The 12,292-nt window shown below is 42.2% G+C and overlaps 1 protein-coding gene across 4 annotated transcripts in view; it reads left to right on the top strand.

Annotated features, from left to right (window-relative positions):
- The window catches only part of usp34 (ubiquitin specific peptidase 34), a 74,822-nt gene that overhangs the window by 29,267 nt on the left and 33,263 nt on the right, over nucleotides 1-12,292 (top strand). For all 4 annotated transcript variants that reach the window (XM_047577616.1, XM_047577615.1, XM_047577614.1 and 1 more), the window contains exons 15-30: nucleotides 2,420-2,634; nucleotides 2,718-2,836; nucleotides 3,940-4,067; nucleotides 4,451-4,540; nucleotides 5,328-5,423; nucleotides 5,541-5,623; nucleotides 6,367-6,521; nucleotides 7,299-7,412; nucleotides 7,542-7,641; nucleotides 7,889-8,051; nucleotides 8,459-8,585; nucleotides 9,921-10,071; nucleotides 10,751-10,851; nucleotides 10,988-11,203; nucleotides 11,599-11,724; nucleotides 11,826-11,948. In XM_047577616.1, coding sequence (XP_047433572.1) covers nucleotides 2,420-2,634; nucleotides 2,718-2,836; nucleotides 3,940-4,067; nucleotides 4,451-4,540; nucleotides 5,328-5,423; nucleotides 5,541-5,623; nucleotides 6,367-6,521; nucleotides 7,299-7,412; nucleotides 7,542-7,641; nucleotides 7,889-8,051; nucleotides 8,459-8,585; nucleotides 9,921-10,071; nucleotides 10,751-10,851; nucleotides 10,988-11,203; nucleotides 11,599-11,724; nucleotides 11,826-11,948 — 2,107 coding nt within the window. The remainder of the gene's footprint in view (nucleotides 1-2,419; nucleotides 2,635-2,717; nucleotides 2,837-3,939; nucleotides 4,068-4,450; nucleotides 4,541-5,327; nucleotides 5,424-5,540; nucleotides 5,624-6,366; nucleotides 6,522-7,298; nucleotides 7,413-7,541; nucleotides 7,642-7,888; nucleotides 8,052-8,458; nucleotides 8,586-9,920; nucleotides 10,072-10,750; nucleotides 10,852-10,987; nucleotides 11,204-11,598; nucleotides 11,725-11,825; nucleotides 11,949-12,292) is intronic.

The following is a 12,292-nucleotide window of genomic DNA, read 5'->3' as shown; positions in this document are numbered from 1 at the left end:
GTCTATTAATTTATTCAAGAAAATTGAGGGTAAAAGTTCCCTTATTATTACCGCTCTCTGATATGTAATATTGGCTCGTTTTCCTTAATAAACGTTTAATATTTAAGTTTGAATGGGTCCACTTTTTTTTTTAAATTAACTAGATGTTTTGAGTTGTGTTTATACAGAACTAATATAACTAACTAATATATAATATATATATATATATATACAGTGGGGGAAATAAGTATTTGATCCCCTGCTGAATTTGTAAGTTTGCCCACTTCCATAGAAATGATCAGACTCTGGTTTTTATGGTTGTTTACTGGTTATGGGTATAGACAGAATATCAATCGAAAATGCATAAAAAACACACAATCTGAAAGTTATAAATTGTTATGTATTTTATTAAGGGAAATAAGTATTTGATCCCCAACAATTCACTTAGAATTCAGGCTCCTACAGATTGGCTGGTGCGCATGTGGCACACAGCTGTGCTCAGTCAACTAATTACCAATACTCCTGATCTTAACTCGTCATGTATATAAAGCACACCTGCTCTAAGAATCAGTTTCTTACATTCCAACTTCTACAGCACCATGGCCAAGACCAAAGAGCTGTCAAAAGATGTCAGGGACAAGATTGTAGACCTGCACAAGGCTGGTATAGGTTACAAAACCATCAGCAAAAGGCTTGGTGAGAAGGTGACAACTATTGGTGCCATTATTCGCAAGTGGAAGACCCATAAAAGGACCATCAACTGTCCTCGGTCTGGAGCTCCCCGCAAAATCTCGCCTCATGGAGTGAGGATGATGATGAGAAAGGTGAGGGAGCAGCCTAAAACAACACGGCAGGAGCTTGTTAATGATCTGGAAGCAGTTGGGACCTCCGTCACCAAGAAAACAGTTGGCAACACACTGCGCCGTTATGGATTGAACTCTTGCAGTGCCCGCAAGGTCCCCCTGCTCAAGAAGGCACATGTACAGGCCTGCCTTAAGTTTGCCAGTGAACATCTAAATGACTCAGAGAAGGCTTGGGAGAAAGTGCTGTGGTCTGACGAAACCAAAGTTGAGCTATTTGGCATTAACTCGACCCGCCGTGTTTGGAAGATGAAAAAACGTGAGTATGACCCAAAGAACACCATACCCACGGTTAAGCATGGAGGTGGAAACATCATGTTTTGGGGCTGTTTTTCAGCAAAGGGTACAGGGCAACTTCACCGCATTATGGGGCCAATGAATGCAGCCATGTACTGTAACATCTTGGACAAAAACCTTCTTTCCTCAGCAAGAACACTGAAGATGCCTCGTGGGTGGGTTTTCCAACATGACAATGACCCAAAACATACTGCCAGGACAACAAAGGAGTGGCTCAAGAAGAAGCATATTAAGGTCATGGAGTGGCCTAGTCAGTCTCCAGACCTTAACCCGATCGAAAACCTGTGGAGAGAGCTGAAGCTCCAAGTTTCCAAGAGGCAGCCAAGAAACTTGAAGGATTTAGAGACTGTCTGTAAAGATGAATGGGCCAAAATCCCTCCTGCGCTGTGTGCAAACCTGGTGACCAACTACAAGAAACGTCTCATCGCTGTGCTTGCCAACAAAGGTTTCTCTACAAAGTACTGACTTGTGTTGTGCTTGGGGATCAAATACTTATTTCCCTTAATAAAATACATAACAATTTATAACTTTTAGATTGTGTGTTTTTTATGCATTTTCGACTGATAATCTGTCTATACCCATAACCAGTAAACAACCATAAAAACCAGAGTCTGATCATTTCTATGGAAGTGGGCAAACTTACAAATTCAGCAGGGGATCAAATACTTATTTCCCCCACTGTATATATATATATATATATATATATATATATATATATATATACATAAATCAGCCACAACATTATGACCACTGACAGGTGAAGTAAATTTAACATTTAAAGCATCTTGTCACAACGTTTGGATCTGACATTCATTCATGTGGACGTTACTTACACATGTATCCACCCAGACCAGACCAGACACCACCTCATAGCAATGACTCTCCTTGATGGCAGCAAAAACACAACAAGACTAACAACTAAAAGGAACATGTAGAACGTGGCCTCCAAATCCACTAGATCCCAAACTGATCATCATCAAACACTTTAGGAACAACTAAAAAATAAAACCCAGAACCACACAAGGTGTTGAACTGACCTGCAAATCCACTAGATCCCAAACTGATCACGTATCTGTGGGATGATCCACAGAGGCCCCGCCCCCTCATCAGGCCCATGTCCATTCTCTGATGAGTCACAACTGTTTTGGAGACTTACACAGTATCAGGACATCGGTCATGATGTTATGCCATAGAACGGATGAGACCTAAAAGTAAAGCGCTGGTTTCTGTCATGGTGTGTGCGTCACATATATTTAAAGACTCTGCTTCCTTTAACCCCCCAGTCCCATGGTGGAGGACATGCTGAGCGCTGATGACGTGAGCTGCAGCAGCTCCCAGGTCAGCGCCAAGTCAGAGAAGAACATGGCCGACTTCGACGGGGAGGAGTCGGGCTGCGAGGAGGAGCTGGTCCAGATCAACTCCCACGCCGAGCTCAGCTCCCACCTTCAGCAGCACCTCCCCAACCTGGCTTCCATTTACCACGAGCACCTGGTGCAAGGCGAGTAATCGGGTTAATGTTTCCGAACGAATAAATAACTAAAATAAAAGGGAGCCTGTCTGAGTTTGTGAGTGTCTCCACAGGTCCGGCCGTTCATAAACACCAGTACTCCAGCAGCCACGCGGTGACGGACATCAACCTAGATAATGTTTGCAAGAAGGGAAACACTTTGCTGTGGGACCTGGTGCAAGACGAAGACGCGGTAATGACTTCTGCTCCGGCTAAATCAACACAGCTCAGTGGTGTTAATGTTCACAGGGTTAAAAGAAGCTGCTTTTAGAGACTGGAAGAAAAAAACTGGTGCATCTGCAAAAATATATATACTATATATGTGTTCTATATTAAACTAGTGCTATTTATAAATACACATTATTGTTATTTTGCATCTAATAGTATTGAAATAATACACGTGTTCAAATATTGTTGGTTTTCATTCCAGTCTAAGCCTCATGTAGACAGTAGGCTCCGCCCCCATTGCTACTGAGCCAATCACAACGCTGCATATTACACGCTGACTCTGACTGGTTCCACTAATGAGAAAACAATTAAAGTTAAAACTGTCAATCTGTCAATTTTTTTCTTTATCTGTCAATTTTATACATATAAAATTGTTTTCTTGACAGTTTTGACTTTAAACGTAGCTAAATATTAACATACTAAAATACTTTGGAATTTTAGTAAAATGTATTTGAAGAAATTTAAAGGTGTGGGGGAAAATTTAAAAAAATATATATAAAAATGTCTAATCAACCGAAGATTTTGTGCCCCCCTTACAGTAACTCCACAGACCTGTGCTTTAAGGGATGTGTAAACTAAATATAAAGACAGTTAATATTATGTTACATTCACTTTTTATTGAACTCCGGAGCTTGTACCAGCATTTGTGACATCTTGAAATATGCTGGTGTAAATTAAAATGAAGGCACAACTCTGTCCTTTAACATTTTTAACACATAACCTACGCGTGCTAAGATGCTAATGGAGTCGTCGACATTAGCCTTAAGCTAATGTTTATGTTTATAGCTATAATATATATAAAAGACACGTTCTTCTCTTTTATATTTTTGGTGAAATGCTTTCAAACCTTCGCGCTCCGTTAATCGTGACTAGTCGACCGTAAATAGAACAGTTCATTAAATTACTGTGTCTGCACCTTCACTTTCCCTCTGCATGCGTCGGGGCAGGAGGGGAGGTCAGAGGTCCGGCGGAGGGGAGTGAAGTTGTTCGTGTTCACATTTTTACCAGAAAGGTGAGAGCTGCTTTAATCTGTGAGCTGTGTTTTTTTGTTTTTTTCGTCTCGTCCAGATTCATCTGTCTGAGGGTCTGATCAACGAGGCCGAGAAGCTGCTGTGTTCTCTGGTCTGCTGGTTCACCGACCGACAGATCAGGATGCGCTTCATCGAAGGCTGCCTCGACAACCTGGCCCATCACCGGTAAGGGAAGGCTGGTTCATTCCTGCATTACCAGCACATCCCCAAACTTCAACACAGTTATTCAGATATGGAACAATCATAGAACACACACATATATATACATATATATATAAAAAATAAACAAATTTGAAAAATTATACAAAAAATAGAAGAAAAAAAGAAATTTAGTTTATAGTATGCAATGCAATGTGTAGTTACTGAAAATGGTGACATATTACAATATAGTTGCTAAGATTAGAAAATGTAGATGTCAGGTAGCAGTTTGTACAAAAAAGGCAGATTTATTTATGTAAAAAAAAAATCTCTGCAAAACAAACTAAGACGCAGACGACTTTAAACCCTCGTGTGTCCGTGTTTAATCAAAGCGTTGACTCCTCCCTCAGGTCCGTCGTTGTTTCCCTGCGGCTGCTTCCCAAACTTTTCGGCACTTTTCAGCAGTTTGGCTCCAGTTACGACACTCACTGGATCACAATGTGAGTACAGCCTTCGTCTCCACGTCTTCATGTATCTTCTCTGTATCCTATCGTCACTGTTTTCTAGCAAATAAGCTGCTTAACTACAAGTTTAATTAGGACGTTGTGGAGGAAACTGTAGAGACTAATCAAACAAGTCTGAGATGTAAGGCTAAGACGTAAGGTTACCAGATTTCTGAAATAAAATCCAGGGTTATTTCCTTTATCATTATCAGAACACAAATGAGAATGAAAAACAATTCAGTTTCATGTATTGAATAGTTTTCTATTTAAACATATTTTAACTGCATTGACTGTAATGTTAATAGCTACCAATAAGCTACCGTAATACTTGTAGTCTGAGGGCAACGTTTTTTTCCCCTCATTAATAAACCGCTAAAATCGAGGACAGCTTTAGCTGGGGGGGGGGGACAAGTCATCCAAGACAGGGACTGTCCCTCCTCATTTACTGGAAGACGTGGCTTCTTTCTTTCTCCTGACTCATTTTCTGGCTCTCCTCATATTCCAGCTTGTGGTTGTATTTCAAGTGGTGGAATAAATTACCTATAATATATTTAATTTTTTTTAAACCAACCTTTTTTGTTCCACCTCATCCATCCTCTGATATCTGAACCAGTTCATGTTATTGATGACGTTTAGCCGTTAGCCACATGTGAGCTACGGCCGCGAGGGCGTCGTCATCTCGCGTTCATCACATTTATCGCGAGATCGCAAATTCTCATGGTGACGATAAATCCTGTACGATAAGTTTATCACTAATGCTCTGGCGCGGTTTGGTTTCTTCCAGGTGGGCTGAGAAGGAGCTGCACATGATGAAACTGTTCTTCGACAACCTGCAGCATTACATCCAGGAAGTGAGAGAACAGCGGCACAAGGTTGCACTGTGAGTCTGTCCACGATGATGAGATTTTTTTCCTTTTAAAATGACTCACTATAATATATAATGTAAACGCTATATAATGCTCTAAAACAAACCTGTGTCCTGTGTGTGCGCTTGCAGGTACAGCCACAGTGCAGAGGTCCAGGTCCGTCTCCAGTTCCTCACCTGTGTTTTTTCCACGCTGGGATCTCCAGACCACTTCAGTAAGACTCGGCTTCATCTGTTCTGCTCCAGAGACACAATGTTTCACGCCACACCACCTTTATCCACCTTTATCCACCTTTATCCACCTTATCCACATCCAAACACCATGACAGCTCTGTAATTACTACAGCTGAGACAGTTCAAATTCCACCTACGTTTAGCGAACGTGACATGATCCAGGAAAAAGTGAAAATACAGAACACAAATTTTCTGTCACGACTCCCTTGTGGAATTTGGAAAGTTTTATTTGAAACCAAGAACTTCTGGAAATGTAATTAACAGAAATGTTGGACTGTGTGACGAATACTTGGACACATTGACTCCTAGAAGACGTAACCAGCGCTGACATGTGACAGGTTTACTGCAGGAGACAGACTGCATATGAATATGGACAATATGTCTCCACTTCATGTCTGATTAAGTCCATTTTAAGATTTCGAAGTTATTTATTATAACAGACGTAGGTGCTTAAGTGTAAATGATCCTAAAATAGTGTTTTTTTTACATATTAGATAGTTTTAACGTAAAAAATTAGAGAACCAAATAATCCAAAAGTGTCACAAGTTTACAAGAAAATTTGCTAAAAGTTCCCACTCAAGAAAATACACTCAAGTGTAACAGGAACATTTTCGATTTCTCGTCATTTTGTTCGATGTTTGCAATTTAAAGTGTAAAGTATTTGAATCCGTTTGTCTTGAAAGGAGTTCGTTCCGTTGTGTAACTGTGTGTCTCTGTGTCTCAGGGCTGAGTCTGGAGCAGGTGGACATCCTGTGGCACTGTCTGGTGGAGGACGCCGAGTGTTACGACGACGCGCTGCACTGGTTCCTCAACCAGGTCCGCAGCAAAGACCAGCACGCCATGGGCATGGAGACCTACAAACACCTCTTCCTGGAGAAGGTACAGACGAGTTCAGAACATCCACATTACGGTTGAAGACGGTTTTATGGAAATATTGTATTGTATGTGCAGAGAATGGACCTGGATCTTCTGAGGGGGTCCTGTTGTTAGTGGGTCCTGTGGGTTGAGGGGATCATCCCACAGATACTTGGATCAGTTTGGGATCTAGTGAATTTGTGGTACGAGCCGTTAACCCTCACCCTGGTCAGTTCGTCTCTCTCTGTAACACCTCCTCCCAAACACTAGTCGGCGCTAGTGTCTTTTTTTGCCAGTTGGGTTAATTTTTGTTTCTACTTCCTGTTTCACTTTCAGTCAGAATCAGGTTGATTGAGCGGGTTTTTGTGCACGTACAAGGAATTTGACTCCACTTAAAATAGAAATGTGCATAACATAAATAAGACTTTCAGAATAAAATGGCAACAATGGAACAGTAGCATCACAGGTGTCACACATAGGACCAACGGGCTAAAATCTGCAATTTGTCCAATTAAATTAGCTGCTATTTCTAGGTTTAAAGTCCTATTAAGAATTTTAGGAATAACACAACACTGAGACATAGAACTATACAGAAATTAAACTTCTTTTTCTTTAAAAATGTGGTTCATAAAACGTTTTGTAATAGGTTCTTATGAGGAACCAACTGGACTATTAAAGATTAATTATTATTATTATTCTGTTCTATTCTATTCGGTGAAGCTACTGGACACTGGATAAATAAAGTATCTACCCACTCTAATCTAAACGTAAACATTTTCTTATGTGCTTGTGCGTCTCCAGATGCCTCAGCTGAAGCCGGAGACCATCAGCATGACGGGCCTCAACCTCTTCCAGCACCTCTGTAACCTGGCCCGTCTCGCCACCAGCGCCCTGGACAACGCCTCCAGCTGTGAGGTACACAAACTCCTCGCAATCGACTAGAAAACAAACACACAAAGAACTCGTGAGTCGATGGTTCATTCGGTCTGTGTGTGTGTGTGTCTGTGTGTGTGTGTGTGTGTGTGTGTGTGTGTGTGTCTCCAGCTGTGTGGGATGGATCAGCTGTGGGGCATCGCTCTCAGAGCTCAGTCTGCAGACATCAGCCGCGCTGCCATCCAGTACATCAACTCCTACTACATCAACGGTCAGTTTACGTCTACACACACTCAACACTTCCTCATGCATCTTAACTTTGCTACGTTCACATGTTTTAAGTGTTTTTCAGTAAGAGCCAAGTTTAAATTAGTGGATTAGCTTTAGCTCATGTCTACACGGAAACAGAGCCTTTCAAAACTTAGCGTATACAGGCTCCTGAAACAACCGTCCCATCCCATGATCCCTAACCTTAACTCCCTAATCACAATAATCACGCTACATTTGTGCGTCTCCAGCTGGTAAGACGGGCCTGGAAAAGGAGCAGGAGTTCATCAGGAAGTGTATGGAGAGTCTTCTGATGGCCTCCGCCAACCTGGAGAAGGACGCTCACTCCAGCCTGACCAGCATCGAGAGGGGGCTGCTCATGCTCAAAACCCACCTGGAGGCCTTCAGACGCAGGTAAACAACACGTTTGGACGTGTTTTCCCATTTATTTCAAGCAAGTGAGTAAAACATTTTACAACAAAAACGACCTGCATATAGTAGGATGTAATAATGCAATTAACAGAAAACATAAAGGTTCAATATTCAAACTGAGTCAGAAAAGTGCTCATTTTAACACGTTCATTTTAAATTCAAAACCAGGACATTGAACAAATAGGTCTATACTATATTATTTTACGATGTACACTGACTAAGTGTTAAATTACATTATAATAATAATACATACCAACAATGGTAAGAAACGACAGTATCAGTAGGTAATGGATAATACGTAGCAGCTTGGTGAGGAACAACAAACGCAGCTCAGCAGAATATTGATTTACATCAGTATTAATACAGGATTTGTTTCCGGTCTCTGGCAGGTTCGCCTACCACCTACGACAGTGGCAGATCGAGGGGACGGGGATCAGCAGCCACCTGAAGGCTCTGAGCGACAAACAGTCTCTGCCGCTCAGGATCGTCTGTCAGCCGGCCGGTCTGCCCGACAAGGTGACGCACTGACACATGACGTAACACAACACCAGACTCTTTTTACACCAGCATGCAGCGAGGGCCGATGATAACAAATGTTACAAGTTTCAATTTAACCAAAACTCAAACTCAAAGGATATTTAATGGTCATATTCATACAAAATAAAAAGTAAACAGGTAAAAAGAGGTAGAGCACAAGCAGGGATCGTCCCTGAGGGTCAATGAAGACATCATTCTGTCCTTAGTCTTTGGACTGAACAGACTCTGCAGACTCTGATCTATGCTGCTTCACCTTGAAAGAAGAATATCTGTTAATTACTTTCTCAATCACCTCCTTGAATGGACATCACAGCTGGAGTCTGCTTTGGCTAATTATATTTAGCTTACAGGCAGTATTAGTTTCACACCTTGGCTTTAACATCAACACATATTACTACCAAAAGCTTAACAACAGCACAACAGCTCCAATCTAAACTGTAGACAGGGGTTGAATGACCTCCTGCACTATTAGTTTAGGAGAGAGAGAAAAAAAACAGTAAAAGTTAGAGCTGTTGCTAATGACTTTAATGTGTCGGTGCTGAGTGATAAAGTAAACAGAGCTTCGTTTGGTAATCGTTTTATTTCTTTTAAATAACCAAAAAAAAATGTTTCCCAGTTTCCATCTGCACACACTCTGCTAGTGGGGGAGGGTCGATGTATGGGCTGCATGGGTCCGCAGAGCCTCCAGCAGCACAGGGCTGCCTGTGGATGCGCCTGTCTGTAAATCTTGCCGGGGGAAAAAAATATACATCTGTCGGCCGATAGCCGATATATCGGTGGATCTCTAGTTAGACCCACACTTCCACTCAATGGCAGAAATATTCTCATTCATACAGTTTATAGCTTCTCGTCTCGTTTTTGACTTTTTTGTTGCTGCGTTTTATTTTGCATTTGTCTGCGTTTGTCCTCTTAGTTTAACACCACAGGGTGAGACATTGTATGAGATTGATGCAGTCGTATTCTTGCAGCTGATTATTTTTTTCCTGGAAGCTAGTTTGTTGGTCTTTATTGAGTGGGGCAGGGGCAGTGCTACACCTCAGTGATCATAAAGGGGGGAATTAACGGGAAGTGTAGGATTCTGTTCTTTTCCTGTCAACTCATTCATGATTAAGAGAATCCAGAGGGTTTATGTGTAGATCTCAGGAGAGATGGGAGTCCAGGGAGGTGAAGGTGCCCCAATAGAGGAGCCAAGTCAAAGATAAACCACATAGTAGATAGATGGACGGAAAGAACGGCTCAGCCCAGGATTCGTCAGTTCTTTGTGATCCAACACGAGCTGGCAGGTGACGCCACACACTTGTGTTTCTTTGGCAGATGACCATTGAGATGTACCCCAGCGACCAGGTGGCCGACCTGCGAGCTGAGGTGACCCACTGGTACGAGAACCTGCAGAAGGAGCAGATGAACCAGCAGGCTCAGCTGCAGGAGTTCGGCCAGAGCAGCCGGCAGCCGGGAGACTTCCCAGGTCACGACCGGCTCACCTTCTTCCACTTCCTCTCTGTCGCAGTTTTACTCGCGAACACACATCTCTGGTCAATACACAGTGGACCAGACTTGACATTTATTGAGCAGTTTTTCCCTTCTCTCCAGATATATAATGATAAACTTTTAATGACATTATAGGTCAGAATAAATCGTGACTGAAATTACGTTAAGTTAATCGTTATTTAGGGGATTCTTCTTCTAATGCTAACCGCAAGCTAACACAACATTAGTTGTGTGTTTCAGGGGTGTCCAAGCAGAAGCAGCATTCACTACATTACCCTCCACAGTAATTTGATAAAGACAGACCACACTTTGTCCCCTCCGTGTCCTCCTTTGTTCAAATCGTCCATCCTCATTATATAACACTCACAATCTCGTAAAGTGAGTGTATTAGTATAAATATTAGTATCTAACATTGAACAGTGTCCATTTAAATACGCTAACCGCCGTTTACAGGCTATAGTGTTGAGATGTTTGGCGTCCAGTTAAGCCCCGCCCCTCAGTTTGTTTACAAACTGTCAACGGGTCTATAGATTTATAGGTTTGACATATATGAGTTAAATGGTTGGTCCAGTAGGTCCAGGCCGTTTGTTGCTGTTTTAACACGATCTGTGAACTTGCTTGAAACCTTTTTTTTTCCTTATATTTTTGTCCTGCAGGTGGTTTGATGGGACCAGTCAGGATGATCTCCTCCGGTCATGAACTCACCACAGACTACGATGAGAAAACTCTGCATGAGCTGGGCTTTAAAGACATGCAGGTAACGTCTGATATATGTCTCTTCAGGGTGGAAGAAGACATCCAAAACCACGAGAGAGGACAGTTTGACTAAAATATTTTGTGTATTAAACTGCAAAAAAATAAAAAATAAAAGAGTTTGATCTGCTCGATCCCAGATGGTGTTTGTGTCGTTGGGAGCTCCGCGGAGGGAGAGGAAGGGGGAGGGCATCCAGCTGCCGGCGTCCTGTCTCCCCCCTCCCCAGAAGGAACACATTCCCATGTTGCTGCTGCTGCAGGAGCCTCACCTCACCACACTCTTTGACCTCCTGGAGATGTTGGCCTGCTTCAAACCGCCCAACCCCAGCACCGAGAAGGTCCACGAGAGCCCCGAGGTGAGGAGCCCAGTTCATCAAGTGTGTGGAGATGCTTCACTAAAGATGAAGCCCATACTACTGTGACATGTGAAACCTGAAATACAACTAAAGTACTACTGCAATGCATCTGGAAAGATTAGCGTTTGCAGAGGAACGGTTTAAATCCTCTAAAAATCCGTCAATTATCACCTTCACCAAACGTCGTGTGGTAACAGAGAGAAGGAGGCTGAACATTGATTATTTGATAAAGACCTTTAGCTTCAGAGCTAAATACCTGCTACACTATCCCATCTAATAGCACTTTAACATGATACTGATGGTGCTGAGGTGCTGCCTGTTTTTATACAGGCTATACATATCTGCAGCTCGCAGTATGTAGCACTAAAGGAACATATCCTGTGTCTTTTATCCAGAGTGCACGCTGTGAGGAGCTTCACCTTCATGCAGAAAATCTGTCTCGTCGGGTTTGGGAGCTTCTGATGCTTCTTCCTACGTGTCCCAAGATGCTGCAGGCGTTTCAGAACATCTCAGACGACACGGTCAGTCGGCAACAAATGCCTCATTGTGAATGTGGGAACAAACAAAACATCCCTGACAAACTTTAAGTTGTTGTTGTTGTTGTTGTTTTTTTTGCCTCCAGAACGGGGAGGGTCTGTGCTGGAAGGAGCTGCTGAGGATTAAAAGTCCCCACAAGCTGCTGTACGCTCTGGAGATCATCGAGGCTTTGGGCAAACCCAACCGACGCATCCACCGGGAGTCAACAGTGAGACTTCTTTAAAAATAAATCATTTTACTTTCTTTAGAGAATAAGCACGAAAACAGTTTAGTTTCTTGGGTTTCTAGAGTTTTCTGCTGCGTCTCATGGTAAATAATCGTCGTTGGTGAGGGGTGGGAAAATATATTGCGATACCTTTTTATTTTCCAACACAGTATCGATTTTGAATGTCTTGATATCGTTTTTAAAAGGAAAGTTATGTTTTGTGCCGATAGTGAACAAATTCCACACCTTCACCACCACTTGTTCTGTACAAGTGTAGTAAATATTGTGTTCTTGACTCAGTTTGTCCCATTAATTATCACTGTCAACAAACTGGACCAACTAGAATT

This window comes from Mugil cephalus, chromosome 2 (genome assembly GCF_022458985.1).
Source record: "Mugil cephalus isolate CIBA_MC_2020 chromosome 2, CIBA_Mcephalus_1.1, whole genome shotgun sequence".
Taxonomy (NCBI): domain Eukaryota; kingdom Metazoa; phylum Chordata; class Actinopteri; order Mugiliformes; family Mugilidae; genus Mugil; species Mugil cephalus.
The sequence above is the reverse complement of the archived record's forward strand: the minus strand, read 5'-3'. Positions and strand labels throughout refer to the sequence as shown.